The sequence below is a fragment of the Pseudoliparis swirei genome, chromosome 22 (assembly GCF_029220125.1).
Source record: "Pseudoliparis swirei isolate HS2019 ecotype Mariana Trench chromosome 22, NWPU_hadal_v1, whole genome shotgun sequence".
NCBI classification, from domain to species: domain Eukaryota; kingdom Metazoa; phylum Chordata; class Actinopteri; order Perciformes; family Liparidae; genus Pseudoliparis; species Pseudoliparis swirei.
This window is the reverse complement of record NC_079409.1, coordinates 10650497-10676720: the sequence shown is the minus strand read 5'-3', so window position 1 is coordinate 10676720 and position 26224 is coordinate 10650497. Positions and strand designations below refer to the sequence as shown.

The following is a 26224-nucleotide window of genomic DNA, read 5'->3' as shown; positions in this document are numbered from 1 at the left end:
ATCACGGGGAAAAAAATGCTGTCAATGACACAGGCCCCGCCCCCTTCTTGCCAACGCGGAGCTCTTCTCCATTTTAATTGGAGTTGGCTTCAGTCAGTCATGCAGGGCGGAGCCTGCCTCCATACAGCGGTGGAGGCGTTGATGCTCCTCAAAGCCGGGCATGTGTGTGCACGTCCGCCTGGAGAGGGCAGGCTGTCTGTTTGAGGCTGTAATTTGAGTCCCTCTTCAATGGCAGTATTCTCTCATTGGGATATAATAAACAGACTGTTTCCAACATCTGTCTTCACCAACTGGAATGCACATCTGTAACTTTGTCGAGGTGAGTGCGTTTTTGTCCTTTGTTAAGTAAAATAAAATTGTCTTTTGCGAGATAACATTATTCTTTTTTGAAAATCACATCAGTTAAATTATTCAAGAGCATTTAAAAGTTCATTGCAGTTCCTGTTTTCTTGCTCTCTGAGGCAGTATTTAAAACTGAACATTTAATTTAAGTTGAACTGCAGTAAAAGAGTGCTCACTTGTGAAGCTTCAAAGAGAAATAAGCCAAATGTAAACGACAGGTATTCCTTATAACACTGTTTAACTCTCCTGTTGGGCAGTCAATCGTTTGCAATATTATTCATAAAATGTGATTCAGACAATCAATACTAAAACATCCTTATAGTCTCCATGGTAACTCTCAGCTCCCTTCCTCTTTTTCTCGACAAGCAAAGACAAGTTGTGGAGGATTTACGATTTCCAAAAACAGTAAATCAACACAAGCAAGCTCTCAGTAAATCTCAGTCCCAAGCCAAAAGTATGAATAATGTGCCTCTATGTATGAGTGGCTGTATTTCTCTTCTGAGTGGATGTAGGTGTGTGATCGTGAGTGCAGATAGTGCAGACATTTTCAGATTCAATCAGAGATTTGAGCTCAGTATCTCATACGTAATACAGTGTTTGGAGCAAAACAATGGAATATGAAGGATTTACAATATCTCTGTTCCTATGCCGATGGCAGACATAATAGAATATGTGTGCAGTTATCAGCACACTCCCAGGTAATTACAATTGTGTGTAAGCCAACATAATAACAGTGATTGCCATGCTGAATATGGTGTTTTTGCCAACAAAATGCAGTCAAATGTCTGTTAATCCTAAAACATTTGGTTGAGTCAAAGCTTCTCTTGTTTATTTCTGTGGCTCACTTGCAGACAGGCTGTAATTTCTGGACTTACACAAGTTTATCTCAGCTCTTTGGGTGTTGTGTCAACAGTGCTACAGAGGAGGCTTTGCAGGGGCTGCTCTGGCTGTGTGTCTCAGTGTGAGGCTCAATAGGAGCCATTGAGAGTTCCTGTAAAAACGTCTGACATGACATGGAGTAAAGAAGGTGGATCGTGAGCACATCCTGCATGCCTCAGATTGGTTTACAGGTGAGGACATAATCACAAACAGGGGAAGAATTCTCAGAGACTAGAAACTTTGCTTTGTGATGCTTCTTTAATAAACACTTGGAGGGGCATCAAATTTAGAGCATGGACAACTTCTCGGTTTACACTATCCATCTCTTCACCGGCTCTGAGGCTTGTTATTGTCAATTTGTTATTCTCGCAGCTCCCTGAGGTTTTTTCTTTCCTCACACACCCAAATAAGTGATTGCAGCCAGACACAGGGAGACTCTGAGGGAGAGGAATCAATATAATGTGTGCAATGCAGCAGCAGGAAATAACTAAAAACTATTTTACTGTGCAAGACATGCATCTAAAATAGCAATTGGGCATTGCATTGCATGAGGTAAACTCTACGGTCATTTCAGCTTCACCCCTGTGTCGAGCTGAATCTTTGAATAAATGTGCACAACCTAAACTTTGCAATCACCTAAAGACACTATTTCAAGTTATACAGTAACCAGTGCAAAAACTGCTCCGCTAAACAGCAGGTCAATAATTCAGGAGGAGGATAAATAGCTTCTCCTGCATGTGGCAGGTGTTGCCTCTGTTTGCGTAGGCAGTAGGCCTCCATAAATAATTCATGTAGTTTCCCTCAACAGGTAGCCAACAGAGAAACTAATGTTATGAACCATGTTAGCTTGTTATGAAATTTCAATACAATTACAATACAGGTGATGGCACTATACAGTAGCAAGGACAACATATATATATATTAAAACATAATAATTTCACTTGTATTTAATAAATAAGATCAGACTGTTATGATATTACGTAATTCGTTTTCCCAGTCAAAGTGACTTAGACTATCTCATTAGTATTATGTGTTTTTAAAGTCTTAAGCCTCCACCAGACATCAGAGTGTCAGAAGGAAGCTGGAAGCTGCTTTTGTAACTGTGAACATCTGCCAGATATTAGCATGACATTTTAAGCACAAACTTTTTTTAAACAGCACACGCCCAAAACCATCCAGAGAGCCATGGTCATTCTCCTGCTTTGCGCGGCTGAAATATTAAACCATCGTACAGGATGGCGGCACTGACTCTGACCATTTCTTTAGTATTTGGTCAGTCATTTTTCAAATTATTCAAATTATTACTTACATCTTCTGAACTAATACCTAAAATGATGTTATGTCTTAAGGATTTTGTTGATGTTCCTGTTAGCACCTTATCACAATTTTCAGTATTTGACACAATTGTCAGATGTTGACCTTCTATTCAAATTCTGTCAACAACAATTTTGTTTCCGTCTGCACAGGATCAGCACAATTTCACCCCTGTTTGTTTTCACAACAGTCGGCCAGCAGTGTCTTATTTCATAAAGAGAGACCAACAGTTTCACCATAACAGAATAAAAACCAGAACTGTAATCAGAGCTCGAGTTCCTGGAGACTGTGGACATGTCATGCGTGTGTTAGAGATGGTACTCGGGGCTCATGGGGCTCTTCATGCGTTTTCAGAGGCGCTAGAGGCTTATCAGGATGGCAAAGTCTGTTGGTCAGTTGGTCCACCACTCTGATCCAGATATCTCCACAGCTATTGGGCAGATTACCATGAAATCAACCTCACCTGCACTTTGTGTTTCGTGATAATTAGTCAATGTTAGCATGCTATTGCTAACAGGCTAAACTAAGATGGTGAACCTGGTAAATGTAACCGGCCACACAACATCATATTAGTATTGTCACTGTGAGCATGTGAGCAACTTAGCATGCTCATTAAAGCAATATTTAGCTTCAGTACAGCCTCGTATGGCGAAAGACTGTTACGTCTCGTTTATATCGATTTCTTGTCCATTGTTATGAGACTAAATCTGCATTCTAACAATCACAATGGCCACCTCAATGTCATCATCCTCTATTCTGGGATACATCAGACTAGAGGTGGAGTTTGCGTCCTATTCAGAGCAGTGGTATGACGGTAAGCACTGTCGTCTTTCATTTGGGAACAGCTGGATCATGCTGTCACGCAAGTTTCTGCATATGAGAGCCAGCCAGCGAGAGGAGCATTTTACTCATTTGTGTTTTTCCCCACTCTTTTGTCAGTGAGTGTTGAGCTACTCTGTGTCTACTCTGCGTCCTAATGAGGTGGTGTTGAGTTATGAGTCCCATACACTTTGATTATAACAAAGGAGAAGACCTCTGTCTCACTCGAAGCCGACAACAGAAAGAAATGGTGACCGAGAGATGGGGGAGCACGTTGAGGATGTGGTTGATTAACAGGATGCGTTTGTTAGAGAGTGTGGTAAAGCTCGTCATATGTCAGAGTGTAGACATCTGTGTGTCTCTTTTAGAAATGGTGTGGCTGTACATGCAGACGTGTGCTCGCAAATGTGACCATGCTTGGTTGGTTGAGAGATGTACCGATGAATAATCAATCTCATGTTGGGATCAAGACAGTTTAGTCTCTGTATCAATACTCTGCGCTAGAGTGGCTTGCTGGGTGATAGTGAAGATACTGAAGATATTGGTGCATGAATATTAATATATATAGTCTCATATACATTGTTCAGGTCCTTTGGGGAAGAATAAAGGGCGGAAGTAATGACTGGAGATGGCAATTAATGACTTTCAGGACTGTTGTCTGTGCAGTTTCCCATGTTCTACTCTCCATGATAACTTTTCAGACTGGGTTGAGAAGATGATTCTGACTGCAGCCTGTTGAAGGGCCTTAACTGAACTCAATGCATTCAGATTGGAGTTGTCCATATGGTATCCCTAATTTATGACACTATTAATCTACTCTCAGAAGAAAGAAAATAACGGCATTTCCCAAAGAGTCTAACTCTTACTGTACATTAAATCTTACCGTAAAAATTCAGCATTTCCAAATTGAATTTATTTTTCCCCCTAAGACATTACATCAACTTGTTGCTGCAGCCTAAGCAAAGACGTATGGGGTCATAAAATGCAGGTCTGATTCAGTATTAAATCACAGCACAAAATATTTAGTTGTCGTGTGTTGCCACCATTACCTTTTCTCCTTTTATATCAGAGTTTCTCTTCCCCACCCAAGAAAGGGTTGTTCTGCATTTCACATAATGGAATCACGGAGACTAAGTGGCATCATCCCAGCAGGGTAGTGCACAGATGTAATAACATTACTGATATTAAAGTGATATGTTTTAGATGCAGCAAGTGAGAGCCCATGTGTCTCCTTTGGTGGCAAGCAGCTTTCAGAAAATGTTCTTTATGACTGTGCTGTTTCCAAAGCAAACCCGGAGAATATTAACTGTGCTCATGACAAACTAGCTCCTGAGGAGTTTATCCTGCAGAGGAAGATAAAGGCAAATAAAATGAGGCAGTGATTGGGGTCTGATTTGGGTTTTTCCAGCTGGATGATGGCAGCATGAGAGGAGAGGTTGGCCACTCGCCTCGCCGGATTTTGCTTTGTCGCTAAAGAGCTTTGTATTGAGAGAAATTATCTGTCAGAGAATGGCTTGTGGCCTGTATAGATAAGGTGGTCACCACAACACCACGTTCAGTGTTTGTTGAATGCAGAGGCCATGTGTGTTGTCAAGTTTATGCTGAAAAGATCAGAGCGAAGCTTCAAGTGTTTTTTCCCCTTAGTTTTGCCTTGAGTTTCTCATCCGTCACACATCAAACGAAATGAAATTCAGTTCAAGCTGAAAAGCCAATCTTTTATACTAATTAAATTTAATAAATGTATTTGTATTTAAAGTATTGCTGCTTGCTGCTTTGTTTGCTATAAACATAAACATTGGCTATTTTATTTTCAAAGGTCGTATAGAAATGTGGATGAACTGCTTTTTATTGCTTGGAATAAAAATGCAATTCAACTCTTAACTCTTGCATATACATTTTTATTTGTAAAGATTATGTTAACCTTTATGTATTTCAAGGTTATCTTCTCTGCTTGGTAAAAGTAAATCTTCCATTTTTAGAAACATGCTGTCACAGTTCAGCTCCACACCCTACTTTTCAGTCACTCCCTCCTCGTTAGTCTAACTCCTTTCACCTGTTCACTCACCTGCATTTGATCATCAATCAAGCCCCTCTATAGACTCCTGCCTCCCAGACACACGTTGCCAAATTGTTCTTCGGTTTTCCATGCAGGACTCTCCAGCACTCACTCACAGACTGATACCGACCCTGCCTGCCCCTGTTCTACCCGCCTTGCCTGACTCCCAGTAAACCCACCAGCCTTTTGACACTGACTGTCTAACTATGCCTGCTGTTTCCGGAAGTTCGAATTAAAAGTGAAAGATCTCTGGAGACTTGTGTGTTGCATTTCGGTCCATATACAACCCGTTACACATGCCTCCTAAAGCCCACTTTCGCTTATTGACATTACTGAACTCTAGCAGTGTTGTGTCTTCATAAAATGAGTTTGAGTACGTTCACTGTATTTTTCAACCCAACTTCCTTAAGTCACTTTGGTCCATCAATGTCTCCTGTCATTATTGAAAACATATATATATATAGCAACAACAACTTATTCTCCAGTTTGATCTTTTATCTGAGAGAAACAAAAGTTTCAGGGGAAATAAAAATATGAACTTTGTTTTTGAATGTGCAAATAATAAGTTTGTTCATCTCTCTCTCTCTCTCTCTCTATACACACACACACACACACACACACACACACACTAAAAGCCTCACCATTCAGCCATGAGACGTGTATTCCAGTGAGTCCCATCTTAATGATGCCTGAAAGCCTGCCTGGCCTGTGAGCTCTCTGACAGACTCTGGAGACGGTGAAAGGACGGACCAACATATGCAACATGAACTGCAAAATGTAATGGAGGGCTTTCAGCTTCCATCAATCTTGTTAGTGCAGCTTAAAAGGACATTAAGCCATCTTTAACTTCAACTGAAATATATAATTGACCAAGGATGTGTTGACAGATGTCTGGAATTTCTTAAAGTTACATAACTAGGCATATGAGCTCCAAAAGGTGTAACATCTCAGCATCTTGTGACTTGTTTTCTTAAGCAACTACATACATTCATGGTTAATTTATGGAATTGGACAATTTACATTTTTCTCAGAATATATTGAAATAATATGATTTCCTTAGATATAAAAATGCCTCTTAGCCGTGTATAAAATGCCTGAGCATCCTGTACGGTTAAGTAATGAGTCCACTTGGTCTGCTGGTGGTGTTGAATTAAAATTCAGTTGATTACAAAGTAATTACAATTCATTCTGAATGACACATGATTGGCAGTAGACATTTTTACGAACATTTTATTTCCAAACCTCAACTGTCAATCTCATGCTGGCACTACAAGAAAAGTCAATGGCTGTTCGTTTGACATGCCATGGTAATCTTTCTAATAGTAACCAAGACATTTCAGTCTGGAACAAGAGGCCTACGTACAATCTCTGGAGCCTTAAACAATTAGATGTTCACACTAATTCTATGGCACTGCTCTCCCAGAGAAGTTGAAACTTTTTGCTTCGGTCGGGGGTCAGAATGAGGTTTTCCAATAAGATGATGATTCTGTGTGGTGAGAAAAGCAGAACAGCTTTGAGTATAAAGCTCCTGCTAGTTATGCATCTGTCTGTGTCTCACTGGTTTGTCATTATTGCAGGTTCCACCCACAACTTACTGCAATATTCAAGAGATGTGTCACCTCTCCATGTAACTCGTTTATTAGCCTTTTGTATAAATGATATCATGGGCTTGCACTGTGAACTGTGGGTGGTTAATGAGGAGTTACGCCTTACTAAAAATGTGCCCCCGCTTTAGATTTGCAGTCTGTAGAGTATACTGTACATTATTTAAAAAGTGTTATTGACCACTAAAAACTGAAATGCCAATTTACTCAATGTACTGAATGTGAATTGTGTTGCTCTGGTGTATCGCGATATGGATTGTGTCCATACGGCCTGGTAGATAAACACATTTATTGGGATAACGATCATTCTTTGTCCCGGTCAGTACCATTTGTATAACAAAATACAAACACAGCAGTCAGCAGTTGGTGTGTCCCATGTTTTGAATGCTTTTGGTGGTCTTATCATTGCCACTGTTGATACATATGTGCGTTCATGTACATACACTGCACATATGCAATGTGTATTTTAGTGTTGATGCATTCATACATGAAAGGGAGACCATCTTGATGACAGTTTAATTTTGTGGCTCGTGTTTATCTTTCAGGGTTCATGTGGTCCCGTCTGTTTCTTTGACACACTCGCCACTCACTGCCTGCCAGCATCCCCCTCTTGACCAAGCTATGGTCTGAGGTCTGACTATTCTGCTCATTAGCAAGAGCCACAAGAGCCACGGGCGACTTGCACAGTCTTCATATTTGACGCTGTTTTTATGTAATACAATTAATTTACTTTTCTCATATCTGTTTCCTTGTGTTTCTCAGTCTATAAATGACAGCTACAACTGTTAAGTGAAGCAACAACAAAAATCCATACGAACAGTAACCCTTACCCCTGCAGCTGTAATCTAATATAGTTTCATTGCAATCACTTACTTTATTTCTTCATTCATCAAAGAGCATGTGCTCTTCAGGGAGAAAGGGTAATTAATGGGACATTGACGTCTAAAACTGCCGTAGCAGATTAAGGCCTGAGAAGTGGTGGTAATATAGTTCATAAAAAGGTGCCCTGAATGGTGACAATGTTACAGACCTGCGCATAGCAGGTGTGATCAGTGGAAAGTCGATGAATAAATGATAGGAGATGGTGAAAATGCAGTGGATGCATTGCATTTAGTATCTCATAAATCCTGGTTGTCTCGAGCTTAGCTCTGGATGACCTGCGGTTGGGTCCATTGTTGCCTCCTGACTTTGACCCATAGTTGTGGCTGCATTTGGGGTGTTGAGCTCCGTCAGGGTAAACCACGGCCCTTTGGACCACAGACACCCCACCGCTTGCTAAGGCTGGTTATGTGATTAGCCTGTGACAAACCACTCACAGTGGACCATGAACATAATGTTAATTTGTCTGTGTGAAGTGTGGCAGTTGACTGAAGTTTGCCATTTACGAAAGAGGACTATTTATTTTCACACCCTGATGATATCAGATCTCACTGCATATTTCAAGTGACGCTTATTTCCTGTCCACTGTCCTGTGATTGAGATCAGCTACTGAAATAATGAACCGTGTGATGGATTCTATAAGACAGAGCTGATGTTGTTCACTAGTTCAACTTAGAGTATTTCAATATAAAGCTAATTTGTACTTCTACTCCACTACACTTCAAAAGGGCAACGCAAAAGTCTTTACTTACTTCTTACTTCTATCTGACGCTGTATGCACTTTGCGGGTTAAGCTTTTCGATAATCTTAGTGTGCCAATGCAGCTGCTTACACATTGCAGTTTAAGCTATTGTCTATTGTTTTCAGTTAATCAAGTAATGTTTAGTCATGTAGTAAATGTGAGAACATATTCCAGTTTCCCTGAGCATTAAGTCCCTGTTTGTCTCACAAACAGTCAAGTGCATTTCATTGATAGTCATTCTGTAGTTTTCCTTAATTTATCATCTGGAGACATTTCGTATGATGTGCAGTAATAGTATTACAGTGTTGCTTTTATTTGGGTCTGACTACATCTTCCAACACTGCTGTACTCACATACTTCTAGTGGGTAGTTTAGATCCATATGATTCTGAAATGCTAACAATCCATCAATCTATGTAAGTGTAAGATATGAATTATTCAAACCTACGGTCTCATCTTATGTTCACAACTCTTCTGTGTCTCTATTCTCTTGACATCCCATATTCTGCAACATGAAGAGGGAAGTAACTAATCGCTCTAGATAACCTAATGCATTTTTCAGTACGACAGAGCTAAAATGCTTTGAAAGGGCTCGCCTCTGAAAGACGTCTTTCTTTCCTCCCTCTTTCGCCTTGGCCCCATCTCCACACTATCGGCTCTCAGTAGAGGAATGTTCCTGCTACTCCAGCCTTAGCCCGCACTGGCCAGTCTGCAGAGATGGGTTCAGAGGAGCGTAGTCCAGCCATGTCGCAGAAGATATCCTCGGTGTCACGCAGCAACAGCAGCACCTCATCCAAGCTTGACAGCCGACAGGTAAAACACAACAGTGTTGACACTGTAGGACTTGAAATGTTTGAACCATTAGCTTCTACACAATTTTTTATCTGACTGGACAGTCTTGCAAACAAAATGCTGCCTGTTCTTCAAGGATCTCTGTGTCATGGGAGTTACTCATTCCAATAGGCATTGCGGTTTTCGTAGGGTTTTATAACTGCAAGCCGGAAGAGACGGCCTCATCATTTCCTTTTTGAGTCCTCTGAATTAGTCAAATGTACATTTTCAACAATCCCTTCAGAGCCGTAGGTCTCTCAGACATACATTAGTGAAGACATTAGCACCAAGAACAAACTGTTGTTGCTTTTGCCTTAAGTGTTTATCTGCAGGCAGCAGACTCATACATTTTTCATTACCCGCAACAGCTTTTCTGTTTGGAAATTAAAGTAATAAAGGTTCACTCCAGTTCTGCCCACAGGACACACAGAGACTATTGGTCACTTGGAGTAAACACAAAATACAGGGACTGAAAAGGTGTTTTAATTCGCTGGACAGACCAACAACAAATACATATATACCTCATTATTTACTCAAAATGGTTTCTAACCTCAGAAGCTTAAGATGTGTTTCAATCTAAGTTTCCGATCACCCATGACAGTTAATCCGAGTTGAATTTTCTTGAAATAAATAAGTTCATTATTTGAGCATATTGATCAAAAGATAAAAATCATGTTTCAATATTTTGGGAAATATGCTGATTCACTTTCTGGCAAAAAAGTTATGTGGACAGATCTATAACCCTCTCGTCAGTGTATGGTAAATATGAAGCTGGAGCCAGGAAATGCTGGGATAGCGTGACTGGAGACAAGGAAGTGGCTCTATAACCAGCTCTCCCACAGCTCAATAATGATTCCATCCCTACGGATGAAAGCACGATCCCACGAACACCACTGGGGAACATGGACTGTGTACAAGGAACAGATGAGTCAGCTGACCTGAAAAGAATTGATCACAAATTGTAAACAGCGAATGATGACCCCGTATTAATTTAATTGACTATATATTTTCTACTGGTGGTCTGTCTTTTCTTTATCTTTATTATTTATTTAAAACGTATACTTTTCTATTTTATTTAAGATTTTCTTTTTGTCATTTACAATATTTTGTTGCGTTATTTGTTGATAAAAAAATATATATATATATAAATGAATCCATTATCCATAGTTTATTTTATTCATAGAAAAAGCAAAGTGTAAGAATATCTCGTTTTACGAGGTTTTGTGTGCCAGACTATTCCTACTTTGTGTGCAAGAACCTTCTGGAACCTTAACTACAACTTGTCATTTATTCAATAGGGAAATTTAGAGGTGTTACATTTTCACCCAGTCAACAGAGCGGGGCAAGCAGCTGTTCCCCAAGCTAACCATATTCAGGCCGTAGGTTCATATTTTCAGTGCAATCATGAGAGTGGGATCAATATTCTCATCCAAATCTCGACAAGAGAGGACATTTCCCAAAATGTCGGGCTATGTCTTCATATGCAGCAGGATGTACATTATATTGAACATTTGGATTCATGACTTACACTGTTCTTATGCTGAGAGCTACCCTTGGACCACGACATGTCTTCCTGTCAGTTATTCCCGTGGAAGAATCTCTCGACCTTGAGGGGAAATGCCCGGGCAGCATTGTGTGACAATGACTCACTGCGTGAGTGTGTCAGTGGGAGATGTGATGAGCGCTCAGGGAAAGTGAACAACCCACAAGCCACGCCCTCTCCATCCACCCAACCCCCTTCAGAGATGAGGTTTATTTTAGACGGCCTCACCTACAGCAGTCAGTTTGTTTAGCCTGAGCTGTTATACACTGGATCATTCAGAGATAACAAGTCACCTCAAACCTCTGCCAAGACCCCAAAGTCCCTCTGGATAGCAGTGACATGATGTGAGTTTTTGTCCCACATAAATACCTCAGAAAGTTTAAGATGTTATCCTAATGTACTGCTTTTTCAACATGAATTATTTAGTTCTTTTAACTGTACACAAATGTGTTTTGTTTACAATTACAGTATATAAAGCAGAAAAGCAGCACAGCATCATGTTTGGATAGCTGGCACGAGGGAAGATTTAGCATCTGTGCTCCATAAATGACAATAACATTTGGAGACTAACAAGATCCAGATTTAAAATGAAAATGTTCTAGGGTTCATCCTGTTGACCTTGTGGTTATGACTCCAATGTTCCTGGTTAGCTTCCAGCAGGGGACCTCTGTTGCATATAAATAACCCCTCAGTCTCAAACCCCTTATGTGTCTGTTTCTATACTGTCAAATTGTCAATAAAGACAAAAATGACAACAAAAAAGGTACACATATAGACTACAGGATTAGTCTGTGATGAAATATCACCGTAATCTCTGTTTTTGCTTTGGATAGAGCGTTCTAATCTCAGTCAGGAAATGATTGTTGTGAAGAGTTGAGATTAGAAAGGTAAGCTAATTGTATAAATAGGACCATGAGGTGAAAGTAGTGAAAGCTCCATACTGGACACCACATTTATTCGGGCTGAATTTTTCCTCAGCCATGAAACTCTCCTCCCACAGCCTCCCACTGACTAACTGACACTGCATTGAAGGAGAGACTGAACATGTAAACAGCCACACATCGCTGCATTTAGTTTGGTACCTTGACTGTTGATGATTCATTGGTTGTAGGTCACCTATCCTTGATGCCACTTTGATCTGCATGTGTGCGCACAGGCTGCTCACATCTATCCATCATGTCAGAGCTCTCAGAAAACAACTCTGCCCACAGGACAGTTGGGAAATAGTGGAGGGCCTGCGGGGAGGCTTCAGCAATGTCCTGGAGCCCCAGAAACAGGAGGGCTTCATGCTGAAGAGGAGAAAGTGGCCCATGAAGGGCTGGCATAAGGTATCATCAATCAACTGTGAGGTTCATGAACGACACGCGTTGCCTCCCACTTAATCTTCTCTCAGAGTGATAGACTTTATGACGTCATCCTAGACGCCCTCGACAACTGAACTCTATTTCCATTTCCCAGTCATATCTTACGCTTTCCAGATTTCTTTTCTAAAAATGTGCTGATTCATCTGTTTAAACGAATTGACTGAGCGTATGCAGTTGATGGTTCCACCCACAGAGGAGTCACATGTGACCCGGGTCAGTGACTGTCTAAAAGCTTTCACTGGGATGATACTACTTGGCTCCATTAGCTGATGGCCTGTTGGTTAATAGAACTGTATACATTTAGTATTGACTCACAAACAGAGCTTTTTAGGTCTTTGTGCTTTCAACTGAGCACCAAGAGTCACAAGAACAGAGTGAGGGGAAGATTAAAGGCAGACAAGATGCAGCAAAATATCACTGCAGATATATTACCATGCATGAACAAGAGGCACACTCTGTCACAATCACTGAGTCACAACAGTGACTTAAAATGTGCGTTCAGGGGTGTGTTGCATCTCATTCACTCATTGTCCTCCCTTCCCCCGACAGAGATACTTTTTCCTGGACAAGGGCATCTTGAAGTATGGCAAGTGCAGTGCTGACGTGAGTACACATGCCTTCTGGCTGCATATTATGTGGTTGTCAGTTACAGAAGATTACAAAGGACACTTGCCTGTTGTACTGCTGGCTGTTTTTGCCCAAATATATGTATGTGCCCGTAGATACAAAGGGCCGTCATTCCCTCACAATGCTATTGTCATTGATAGGAATCACATGGAACATTGTACTTTCCAATCTCACCTTATTATGTCTCAATGCTGCCAGAGACAACACAAATGTGATATGGATTACAGTGTGTTTTAAAACAAAACAGCGTCCCGCTGCATTTTTTTAATGATTTCTGTGTGTTGACTTTGCCTAGCAGATCGAGAAAAGAAAACTGCATGGCTGCATTGACGTTGGTCTCTCTGTCATGGCCATTAAGAAGAAAGCCAAGTGCATCGATTTTGATGCTGAGGAAAACATCTATCACCTGAAGGTAAACCACAAGGCCAATGAATGTAAAGCATTCACGATAGTTTACTGGAAGTGATGATAAACATGGATTGTTCAGATTATTCCTGTTTTAATCCTGGAGCAGGTGCTAACACCAAAAAGGCTTTAACATGACCTTGTGTGAGAGAGGGACAATTACAGCACTTGTGTGTTTTTCCACCTTCACGCCTCCTCCCCTTTACTTGCCCTTGTGTTGATTTCTGATTGTGGTATATGCTCTCCAGATTAAATCACAGGAGCTGTTTGATGAATGGGTTGCCAAACTGCGTCACCATCGGCTCTATCGGCAAAATGAGATTGCTATGTACCCTCCCGAGCAGTGCTTCTACTATCCCTATTACCCCTCCCCCAATTCCCCTAGCGCGGCGAAGAGTGCCTCTATCAGAAAGGTATACTTATATTTTACTTTGTATACTTTGCACAGTCATTGTATTATATTTGTTTGTGTGTGTGTATATATATATATACATATATGTTTCATTTTATATACATATACAGTATATACTTCATTTTGTATTTTATATTTTACTTGTATACATCTATATCTTTCATCCCTGTTTTTTATATTTTATTCTCGTGTGTTTAGTTTATTGGTGCTGCTACTGTGACGACAAATTTCCCCTTGGGGATTAATAAAGTATATATATCTATCTATCTATCTATCTATCTGTACTTGTGCACTGTATGGCACACTGTACATTGAAAAAAAGTATATTTGCTCATAAAAGTTATTATTTCATCTACAATTTGTACTGAAGTCGAAGTCCTTCTATTGAAGCAGTGTATGAATTAAGCACATTGTTATTGGACTGACCTTTGGGTGTGTTTACTGTTTGCAGTGCATGTCTATACGAAGGCAGTCGACAGTGCATTCTGCAGGAGACTTCCCTTTAAGTTGCAACAGCCAGGCCAAAGTAGCTGCCTGGCTCCAGTCATCTGGCGACATGGACAAGTGCTCCAAAGGTGAGAGAGTAGAGCTGTGCCTCGTTATTTGTGGAGTTTCTTAAAACTAAATAGTATTCTGATGCACTTCTTGTCAATAAACTGTTCAAATCTGATTCGGCTGAGAGCTAAAGACCATGGGTAAAATGTGGGTTGGATCTGGGATTTCCATCCAATTACTCATAAAGGTGAGTGCTTTTTTATGAGTCTCCTAGTCACAGTTCAGTTGCCATTGAGAGTAAGAGAGGCAGGTGATTGAATGCTTCAGTTAATGCCAATATTAATTGGGGGGACTGCGGCTCAGAGGATCGGCAGTTCGATCCCCAGCTCCGCTAGTCCATGTCAATGTGTCCTTGGGCAAGACACTATACCCCAAGTTGCCGACGGTGTGTGTGAATGTTATATAGTCCTGACGTGTGGTACCTTGCATGGTAGCCACTACCATGTGTACGAATGGTGTGAATAGGTGAATGAAGGCATGTAGCGTGAAAGCGGTGGAGTGGTTGGAAGTCTCGAAAAGTACTCTACAAATACAGTTTGTTTACCATTTAAATCTGTCTGCCTGCTGTCTTAGTTAGGACTGGCATTATGTTGCTTAGGATTAAACTCTGTCTCTCGATTTTAGTCGATTAGTATTCTGATGATGTGTCCCGTCGACATTTTCCTCACTTCAAAAGTTCTGAATTTCTACACAATAATCCACACAAGAGTTAGTCTTGCCACTAATTCAGTTGTTTACCACTCCTCATTAAATATATTAATCAGATACTTACATGTATCTGTTCAAGCCACTTCCTCTTCTGAACCACTGGCCACGCCAATGTTTGTATACGCCCCTCATGGAAGTTCACCCCAACCTGCTGTCTGTTCAGTGAACTCTGAAAAGTGAGTGACTTGTGTAGTTGCTTGGTCACTTGTCCTTTGTCCCTACGAACAACAAAGTCTTGGTCGTCACTGACTTCTTGGGTGGCAGGTTAGGAAGTTTGTAGAGTCTGTACAGGGGGCGATCAATGGGTCTGTCCTTATTGGCTGAACCACTCCATGGACGTGTTCTCTTTCTTTCTGATTCTCTTTTGTCTCGTCTGTTTCCTTTCCTTTCCACCTTCTCTTGATGTGGATATTTTTCCTCCATTCAACAGACTTGTCCGTCTGTGAGGTCTACCTGCTGGAGCTCAGCCACCTGCTTCAGAGTATGGAGGTCCTGCACCGAACCTATTCGGCTCCATCTATCCAAGCACTGCAGGTCAGCACGTTATTCCTGATTCATTTCACCGTGACATGCAGAGAAGGCTTGCTCATCATAATTGCAATTTAAGATTAACTCTGAAAAACTGGCGAGTAAATTAACGTCATCACATCCAAAACACGAGATGACAAAGAATCTTGTGCAAAGTAGCTTGTCTTCTTTTGTCTTTCATCATTTCTCTCCACCAATATTTTGTAATGCCCCCAAGTCATTTGCAACTAAATATAGAAAGAACTGAAACCTTACTGCCAGCAATGAAACCATTTCAAAAGAAAAGCTTCTTAAAAGAAAAAACTCTCTGTCTCGACCATCAATATCTTCATTACCTCTTTTTGTTCTCTAGGGGTCTACATTTGAGAGCCCCAAGAAGGAAAAGAGACTACCAAGGATATGGCGCTCTAAGAACTACAACAAAGATGTCAAAACAAAGCTTCAGGTAGACATCACGACAATGAAGTGTGACCATATTTCATCTTTCTTTTTTTTGTCTCTCTAAGTTCTACTCCTGTTCTACTGTAGGTACCGAGCAGCATCGCCTCTGGCTCTATCCGCCACCATGCCTCGAACCCCAACCTCTCCTCCGCTGCACTCGGCAACGACAAGGCCGACACCGAATCCCTGGACTTCACTTTTGACGTGGCCAAGCTTCAGGAGGACTTCTGCCGTGTTGCCGCCAACTGTGAGTTGAGTCTCATGAGCTTTTCATTTTCCGTCATTTTAATTTACCATTTTGACTTTTAGAAGGATGTGTGACAAATTCGGTATGATAAAAATGTGTTAAGAAACTGAGAACATAAATATGTCTGCCTGCTGTCTTATTTGCATAATAGATATGACTGGCATGTTTTTCTTTGTTTATAACAGTTGGTTGTGACCGTGGCAGCTGTTAATTACTGATAGGCTGTTTGTCTCGTGTCCCCTAGCAGATGCTTAGTGAGACGTTTCAATTTCTAAACCGTGAAGTTTGGGAAATACAGGTCTTAATTAGTTTTCTGCCAATTGTGAAATATATATTCAGATACCGGATGTGTTTTATGTTGATTTATGTTTCATGTACCATTCCCACTTTTTCTGTTCAATAGTTTTAACGTTTGCCCCAGCTGTCGATGTATGTACATTCAGAAGTATGAAACTAAGATTTTAGATGGGCTTAACTAATACAGCGATGATTTAATATCGCCAGCACTATTCACTAATGGGGCTTTCAAAGCACCTATTGTGAAGTGTGTGGTAATATGAATGTCTTAGAATAAAGATTGCACCTTTGAGTGATCGGAGATAATAAAAATGTCACACTTGTTCCATTTAATTAAAAGTCTGGTGGGATAGACTTGTTGCTGTATGTATTGTGATTAGATCCGCATTGCTCTGACATGAGTGGCAATTGATTTCCAGTTAACGCTCCCCTGTTTTTCTGTTGTTGCTGCAGTGCATGCGACCATGAAGACAGCCCTGAGTTCCCTTACATCTGAGAGAGAGAGATTAAAACAATGTGTCGACCACGAAACAATTCCCCCGACCTCACCGCAGGTTGTCGGTTTGAAGAACGCACTGGCAGCGGTACGTGAAATAACACACACAGACAGAAACGGTAGAAAGAAGTTAAGTGGTGAAGTGTTCCACTTTCTTTTAGACTGTTGCACTCCTCTCAGAAGCCGTGTCCTCCCACTCCAATTGCCAGGCATGACACATTGTGGAGCCTCTTAGAGGGATTACTAGCTGCTGGTGTGATGTCTGCCCACCTGATCATGACCGTGTTCAACAGTCATGTGGTTGCTGCCTCCCACCAAGAGGCTTTTTCTATTTTCTGTTTTATGGTTACACAGTCATAGTCATGCTGACTTCTTTAGCGCATGAGAACTTGTGTTGCTCCCTAAGCCAACACATTTCTTTGACTTTGAATACCGTGCTGGGTGTCTTCTCCCTACTCCACCTCACATAGTCAGTCGTAGGTGAGTATTAGAGCTTTGATTTCCAACGTATGTTTGCAGTGATAACCCTGGGCCCTTTGGTAAATGGCATGTTTTAAAGCCTGCTTTTATGAAAAGAAAAAAAGAAAAAAGAAAAGTGTGGCAATGAGCAGCATAAATAAGGATTTCATCTCAGCGTTCAGTGTCCAGGGCATTATTTGTAGGATGTGTGCTATGAACAATGTTTACACTGGTTATTTTCCCAGGCTTTAGCCCAGAACACTGAGCTGAGAGAGCGCCTGTGCAAGATTCATACCGAGTCCCACATCGTAGATCCCACACTAATACATCTCACTTCCCCTGTGCAGGTGGGTGAGGGAATGCAGTGACTCTACTCCCTTTCCCCCCGCTATCACGATGATTATTATTATCTTTGTCTTTATTTTTATCCCACGCCGTCTTGACTGAATGAGCTGTCCCTTCCTTCTCATCCAGACTAGCCCTCCTCCGCACCCCCTCGCTCGTCTCACTTTCTTTTATAATGACTGTGACTATTTAAAAAAAAGAGAACATCATTTTCTTCAGCACCAACGTTAATAATACTAATTTGAGTTTTCCTTATTTGATAAATAAAAGTGCTTCCTCTCAGTCCTGTGGTTGTGTCTCTCACATGGCTACCTGTCACATGACCGTTGGCTAAAGGAAGCTCTTTGCACTCCTAATCTGATTTGCTGACCAGAGAGTGTGAGCTGATCTACGTAATCATGTCACTGGAAATGTGTTTAAACTCACAGTACACATCTAATATGCCTCCTCTGAGATTATCGGCAGGCTAATTAATCAGCTTCAGCCAAAACCAACGATGCAGTGGCTCTGTGGGAAATGCTTCTTTTTCATAATGAGTTACTTGTTTTGACTTTTTTTCAGAAGAATGATGAAATGCTATGAGTTCATTTTGAATGTGCATCTTGTTTTATGTCAACACCTTGTCAGACAGTAGAGTGAGTGTGCAAACTGTTGCACACTTGCACTTCTGGCTCTTTATAATTAATACAGTGATACACTTTTGACACAGTCTCTATACATGGGTTTAATTGATACAAGTAATTTAATCCTGAAGCATTCTGAATGGTAGAATACATTTTCTGGCCAGTTTATAGCTGTTTAACCCTCAAACGATGGCACATGTTGCTGTGTAAAAATAAAGAGACTATATGTTCAGGGTTGCATAATTTTTCAATTCAGTTCTCTATATTTTATATTTTATTACATTATATTTTGAGAAATTTAATTGTATTTCATTATATAATCAATAAATACAGTCCTGAATTTGGAATGGACGGAATATTTAGGATATTTTTTCTTTTCAGTAACACTTTTATGTGACTGTCTTTTAATATATTTATATGTGACTGTCTTAATATATTGCATGCTTTTTGTGTTCTGATAATAATAATAATAATAATAATAATAACAACAATAGTAATAATAATAATAATATTATTATTAGTAGTAGTAGTAGTATTGTTATTATTATTATTATTATCCCCACATTGTGATGGTATAGTATTCTCAATGACCCCTTCTGGTTATGAAGATGTTTCCCTTTCCTTGTTCTTAATTATAGCTGTGAACACTGTCTCCTAGAAACAGGACTCTGTCGATGAAGCCCCTCCCCTCGTACACCAAGTATCCAATGAGAGCAGAGCTTCAATCACAGACTCGTTGTCCGAATTCTTTGATGCACAAGAAGTCTTACTGTCTGCTAGTTCCTCTGAAAATGAGGTAAGTGTGAGAGCTAATCGGTTACCGTGAGCAGTTCAGAATCAGCCAATGGTATAAATTGACATTTATGACTGAATAATGGAGTTATTATTGTCATTGTAAATATAATGTCATGTCATGTCATTTCATGTAGTTTGCAGCTATTAATGGATGAGAAAAAAGAAGACAGATGGGTCTTAAACAAAATTACTTGATGTATTATCGCTCTTCATTTCATCCATTCTGTCTGCAAAATGTTGGGAACATTCAGTGCTGTTCTATTAAAAATAGAAACCATCGCCTTAAAGCAAATTATTTTACGTTGTATCACAAAACAAGTAAAACTTCACTTCAGTCTCCTCTTCCTCCAGTGTTCATGTAGTTGGAGCTGAAGTAATGTGACAATAGAAGTTGTATTACTTTAATCTAAAAATACAACAAGTTGAGGTACAAATTAGTCACCAGGTCCCGAGGGACCATTCATCTGTAACGCAGTAGATCTTCTGCTGACATGACAGGATGTTGAAAGAGACCTGCCTCGTCCCTTTCTGCAGGTGCTATTTAAAATATATCTATCAGCTAACGTTTGGGTGTTTTTTTAGGTATCAGAGGATGACTCGTACATTAGTGACATCAGTGACAACATTTCCATGGACAACTTCAGCAATGAGACAGAAAGTGAGAGACCAAACTCAGGTAAACGATGAGACTGTGGGCTGGATTTAATAATAATGTTAATACAATACTGGCCTCAGTGCAGTTTTATGGGGTCAGATATCATTCTCTACAATTACTTACTGTCCATATTTGGTGGTTGCATTAACCGCACCAAAAGCTGCTTTGACCTCTTCCACCATCTGTTCCAGACTCCACCCTTTTTCAGCGTCGATCCTGCCTGCCCTCACCCAGCCCCAACAACAGCACCATCAGCCTGTGGAACATCCTCAGGAATAACATCGGCAAAGACCTGTCCAAGGTGGCGATGCCTGTACAACTTAATGAGCCGCTCAACACCCTGCAGAGGCTGTGTGAGGAGCTGGAGTACAGTGAGCTGCTGGACAGGGCCGCTAACACTCAGGACCCGTTTGAACGTATGGTGAGATGGACAATTCACTGTTTGAGTGTGTGGGGAAATTCTCTTTTGCTCAGATCAGATGTTCACTTTGAGCACAGTCATGGCCGCCTCGGACAGAAACAGTTGCCCTTGGTGAAGCTTCAGTTTTAAGATTTAAAAAAAGAAAGATTTTAAGGGTTTATGCTCTTGGTGGAAATAATGACTCATTAAATCCTGGAATAAAAACAGCCAATTTGTTCATTCTGCTTGTGCATGTGACATGTCCATGTTGAATGAGAACATGATATTTTAGGGGTTTCCATTAAGAAATCCAAACAATTAATTGGCTTGGTTTTTCTATTTTATTTAAGGAATAGTTTGACATTTTGGGAAATAAGCTTATTTATTTTGTGCATCAAGTTAGATGAGGAGATTTATTGTGTATCTGTTGGGTAAGAAGTTTGAAGCTGGAGTCAGGAGATTATTAGCTTTGCTTAGCATAAAGACCGAAAACAGGCCTGGGGAGACAGCGACAACGACTACCTCCAAAACCGACCAATTAACATCCTATACTCTCTATCTTTTTATTTAATTCGTACACAAACACATGTTATTCACATTGGATAGAACCAGTCTAGCTGTTTTCCAGTTATCACTCTATGTGGGAAACTATGTTATAGCCAAGAAGGCAAATTAGCGTACTTCCCAAATCTGTAAAGCTATTCTTTAGAAAAGTTCATAGATACACATTTCTTACAGTAGTTATGTGGATGTCCAATCAGTATCGATGGTAAATGTAGTACAATTGAAGCAATAAATCCCACAGAGTTTATAATACATTTACCAAGAAAACAGAGTTTCACTGCTTGTAGAGCCGTGCCAGAAGTACCAACAAGTACCAGGCTGCTTTGTGCAGAAGCTATTCAGTACGCCAGAAACATATTTTTGACGTATTTACCATTCACAGTAAATGCCCGACATAATTTAACACAGCATTTCGCAAAGAGGCAGCTTAGAAGTAGCTTAGAATAGCATTAGGCGACACAAATAATAATGAAATGGTCATCCGCCCTCTCGGATCTGCTAGTCTTGAATGTCTGCACACCTCTGCTCAAGTGAAGAGTAACACTGTAATCCATAGCAACACACATGTGGGCTTTCTCAAGGCTTGGCATCACCAATCAGAAGAAACTGTCCGGACTGACATTAATCGTAATGATTCAGTTTCTGTAGGCATTTGATGGTAATTTGAGTAAAGGTCCCACCAGTCTGGGTTTTCTCCTGGCAAACACTCACTGGCTTGGCAATGTTTCCCCTTAAGTGATTGTCAAGCACAATTGTAAGAGCCAGGAAACTCATTTATTTTTGCTGGCTGTTATTCGTCTAACCAGGAACATTACATGCTAAATACCCTAATATCTTTCCAGCAGGAAGATTCTGAGTCAGGGTTTCACTTTTCCATTTGCATTGACTTACTATGTTGTTTTGTTTGGGAGGTGTAGAGAAGACACAGCCTGTAACATCCCATAGTTATGAAGCCATATACAGTATATACATGTGAAATGAATAGCATAAGAAGTTGGTGCCAGCTCCAATCTTTGGCCTCCCATTATGATGTGGAAGTAATTACCAGTGCTCTCTTGGCTCAGTGCAACTAATGGAGGACTATTCAGACATTTACGCTGCTCATTACAAATTAATGTACTGATAATATATGGTACTTTATCTTTTTTTATATTTGTTCTTATCCTTGAGGTATTTAAAAGGTCAATTGTTGCTTTTTTGCTCGACCTCAGTTAAGGTAACTCATTATTCCGTAATAAAGATTCAAAATAAAGCCCTGCTAACGGTATTGGTTTCTCGCTGTGCAGGTGTACATAGCGACCTTCGTTGTGTCAGGCTATGCATCCAGCTACTACAGAACTGGGGGAAAGCCTTTCAACCCCGTCCTGGGGGAGACATACGAATGTGACCGGCCAGATAAAGGCTTGCGATTTGTTGCAGAGCAGGTATTCATGAATCCCAATTTCTGTGCTATTGACAATCATAATATAATAATAATAATGCAGTGAAATCATGCTCTGTGTTACCCTTTACATTGTCAGGTCAGCCATCACCCACCGATCTCAGCTTGCCACGCAGAGTCTAAAAACTTCATATTCTCTCAAGGTAGTCGAAAATAGAAATTCCTCTGAACCATTGTCAGTGTCTGTAGAGTTGGCAGTAGTTGCTTGTCTTGATAAGCGTTAATATGAACAATTGTTGTTGTTTTTCTTATTTGCTTGGTAGATTTGAGGTGTAAGAACAAGTTCTGGGGGAAGTCGATGGAGATTATTCCTGTTGGTACCACTCATGTAACTCTGCCTGGGTACGTCTCTTCTCCATCTATCATCGACTGGAGGACTGGACAGACACACAGGCTGAACAATCCAGTGACCGTGTCAGTTAAGAAGCAATGTCTACATCTGTCAAGTTAAAAGGAATTGTCTTTTGAATCCTCTTTTTGTAGCTTTGGCGACCACTACGAGTGGAACAAAGTGACGTCCTGCATCCACAACATTCTCAGTGGACAGCGCTGGATTGAGCACTACGGGGAGATCTCCATCAGAAACTCCAGCAGTGATGTTTGTCAGTGCAAGATCACTTTTGTTAAGGTGGGGCAAACTTGTAAAAGTTTACATGTAGTAGCTGTATACTGGGCTTCATACGTCTACCAACTACTTCTTTTTTTAATGCACTTTTTGAAGACTCCTTATTAAAAACGATGGGTCTCTTCAAACAATGAAATTAAAATATCCCTCAATGTTGGTAGACAAGATACAATTCTTATTTATTTGTATGCACTTGAATTACACAAGACTTACAATTCTTCAGTTGGTAAATGTGACACTTACGGATGAATTATGATTCCTTACATTGATGTCGCACCTGCATTCAACTTGCAGTTAAGTATGTCTAGTACTGTGGAAGATAGTGATAAATAAGCCACAGCAATCGTCTTTAATGTACTCCAGGTCTATCATACTGTTGCGCTTTCGTTCCTTCCTCTCTCCCATTTGCCATATACTTGTGTTGGTAGACATCTTTCATCTTAATAACCCTCAAACAGTGCAAAAACTGGAATTTTTTTCCATAAACACGAGTCACACAGTCTCTTCATTAGTCCATAAACCTTCTCCACAGATGGTGCTCTTCACTTGCATGCCACCAAGAACCTCTCGATGTTTTCAGTGTTTGATGTATGGAAGCTGGTACTGAGAGGAGAAGGTTAATTGCTTTAGCCTGTTCCCATTTGAAAGACCTCCTGAAGCTGTGCACGGTAGCAAGTCCAGACATGTCAGAACTCATTATGCGTCTCCATCTCCCGTTGAACTCACAGGACCAGCGCACACTGTGGCTTGTGATCAGTTTACATAACAGCAACACGATCTGACTGCAGGAGGATGATCGGGATCCATTCTCTATTCATGCACATTAAGAGCATAATACTATGTTCTTCTCCACCTGCCAATTCTTTTCCCAGGCCAAATACTGGAATTCAAGTGTGAATGAGGTGGAGGGAGCCATCACAGACAATAAAGGGAAGGTCGTGCACAGACTCTTTGGAAAGTGGCAGGAAGCAGTGTTCTGTGGATACCCACCCTCAGCCACATGCATCTGGAGAGCAAGTAGGACGAGTTCCTCTCATGAGAATGCACCGTTTGCCTTTTTGCATTTTATATCAGCATCTGACGCAGTGGATGTTATTTATGTGCCATGCAGATGCAATGCCAGTCGACCTCGAGCAGTACTACGGTTTCACCAAGTTTGCTATTGAACTAAACGAGCTGGACCCGTCCCTGAAACTGCTGCTACCGTCCACAGACACCCGACTACGTGTGGACCAAAGGTACAAGACATTAAACAACTGTAGTTCTAAAAGATTTCTGTCTTTGATTACTTAAGATTTCTAAAAAGACTTTAAAACAGACTATCAGTGTGTCATCTGACATCAATATAAAAAGAAACTCAATGTCAGTGAATATCTGAGCACCTTTCATCATCTGACATTATTCTCATGCCTCTTGACACGCTGTCTAAAAAAATGCCCACGGATCAAAATAGATAAATAAATATCAAGTAACTGCAGAGACTTTCAGATTCATAAAACTGTGTATACTTCACATATGAAGCACTTTGCTATCAAACTAAAACTATACACCATATTATTATGTCATGTATTTTCCAGTTTTTCCACAATTAGGTTATCATACTGAAGTGATATAAAACGAAAGCACACAAGTATTATATATGAATAGGACGGGTGAATGTTTCCCCACCTTGGCCTAATGTGTGTGTGTCTGTGTCCGACTGGCAGACTGCTGGAGGAGGGCAACCTAGAGGATGCAGAGGAGCAGAAGCAGCGGATTGAAGAGCTGCAGAGAGAGAGAAGGAGAGTCCTGGAGGAGGACAACGTAACACATCAACCTAAATTCTTCAGGTAGCCTACATATCAAGATGTATTAGTTTCTCGCTGAGAGTCTTCTGTGGGAAAGTGGGTGTTCTGACAGTAATAGTGCTTTATGCAGCGTGTCACTGTAGCAGCAGCCTGTGTCCCAATTTAAATGTCAGCACGCTCAAGTATCTTCCACGGTATTCATCACGGCCTTACTTTTCTTCTGCCTCCACAGAAAGTCAGATGATGATACCTGGGTGAGCAACAACACATACTGGGAGCTGAGGAAGGACCCCGGCTTCACCCAAATAGATTGTCCTCTGCTCTGGTGACCCGTGAACTGCAGATCACACACATTTCGACCTGCACAGCTGCGATCCGGGCTGGGTTCTCGGGATGTCCGTATCTCATCATCCACATTCAGTACTGCTCTTCTGTACTGCAGTTCATCAAAGTCATTGCCTTAATAGCGAGTGCTTATGGAAGTTGTGTCAACATGTTTATGCAAACATATTATGAGAATGTTGATTAATTTGGCAAATGTTGCCGATTTTCACCTGAAATGGTACACTGTGCCACTTAAACTGAGAAAAGGGAAACTACTTGGTAGAATGACACATCTTAACTGGTCCACACTGGCTTAAAATGCATTCAACAACTGGTCACTTTGGCTGTTGTCTTATCATGGACATTCTCTGCCTCTGAGATAAACTAGCCTTGATATGCCATCGATGAAGTGTATATACATCCAATATTTATTCTGCACCTGCCTGATGCCTTACTTGTTGTACTCATTTAGTTTATTTTATTGTTGTTGCATCTCTGAGATCTTTTTAAACAATGTATGTTTTGTAAGGACTAAACAAGAATTGTTCAAATGATCTTTAAATCCTTACGAAACTTTTCTTTCTGTCTCAGAGAAGTCATTTCTGCTTATTGATAAGAGTGTGTGAATGATTGTGCAACTTTGAGCAGCAGTCACACCCATTGTTCACCATTGTCTACTCGGACCCTGGCCTTTGGGACCAAAAGTGCCCCAAATGATGCTCCGTGAGCTCAAATAAAATCTCCGATGTTTTCTTTTTGTGACGTAATGTGTGACTGTTGAAAACTCTGAAAGCTGTGGACCAGAGAGTTAACACAAGTTCTACTTAAAGGAGAAATTTGCAAGATCTGGCCAAATGTTTTGTTTTAAGAAATGAACTGGGATAATTACAAGGTTGATGTTATGTTAAAGGCATCTATCTGCGGACATTGTCTTGCTTGCTCTGTCTAGTCCTCTCTCACTTGTTTCTTGAGAGACGATGGTGAATCATTGTCGCATTCATTCTATTATTAGCATGAGTTGTTCGCCGTATCAACTAGTATTCAACAGTGTGAACCCAGCATCGGGGCTCACCGCCGACTGGCCCTGCGTCTAATTTTTGTAACTGCTGCAGCAGAAA

General features: G+C 40.7%; 1 protein-coding gene across 10 annotated transcripts; it reads left to right on the top strand.

Annotated features, from left to right (window-relative positions):
• Window positions 1-163: 163 nt before the first annotated feature.
• osbpl3b (oxysterol binding protein-like 3b) lies at window positions 164-25684 on the top strand. 10 transcript variants are annotated; one of them, XM_056444356.1, is made up of 24 exons: window positions 164-319; window positions 1256-1412; window positions 9298-9447; window positions 12220-12336; window positions 12922-12975; window positions 13295-13411; window positions 13653-13817; window positions 14268-14391; window positions 15510-15613; window positions 15960-16052; window positions 16136-16295; window positions 17046-17176; window positions 17793-17894; window positions 19174-19311; window positions 19893-19986; window positions 20157-20386; window positions 22216-22353; window positions 22450-22513; window positions 22634-22712; window positions 22854-22998; window positions 23868-24012; window positions 24107-24233; window positions 24702-24824; window positions 25015-25684. In XM_056444356.1, the coding sequence occupies exons 3-24, from the start codon at window positions 9352-9354 to the stop codon at window positions 25109-25111; spliced, it is 2643 nt and encodes an 880-aa protein (XP_056300331.1). In that variant the 5' UTR covers window positions 164-319; window positions 1256-1412; window positions 9298-9351; the 3' UTR covers window positions 25112-25684. The 10 variants fall into 10 exon arrangements, with proteins under 10 accessions (XP_056300331.1, XP_056300328.1, XP_056300329.1 ...); XM_056444353.1 differs by lacking the exon at window positions 1256-1412 and having other exon boundaries at window positions 9301-9447; window positions 13298-13411; XM_056444354.1 differs by lacking the exon at window positions 1256-1412 and having other exon boundaries at window positions 9301-9447; window positions 19180-19311.
• Window positions 25685-26224: the final 540 nt, after the last annotated feature.

Excerpts from the sequence above, each read along its gene's own strand:
- osbpl3b (XM_056444352.1), top strand. The coding sequence starts at position 296 with ATGCACATCTGTAACTTTGTCGAG. Across the intron at positions 15,614-15,959 it reads CATCTATCCAAGCACTGCAG|GGGTCTACATTTGAGAGCCC; the intron begins GTCAGCACGTTA and ends TTTGTTCTCTAG. Across the intron at positions 22,713-22,853 it reads ACTCATGTAACTCTGCCTGG|CTTTGGCGACCACTACGAGT; the intron begins GTACGTCTCTTC and ends CTCTTTTTGTAG.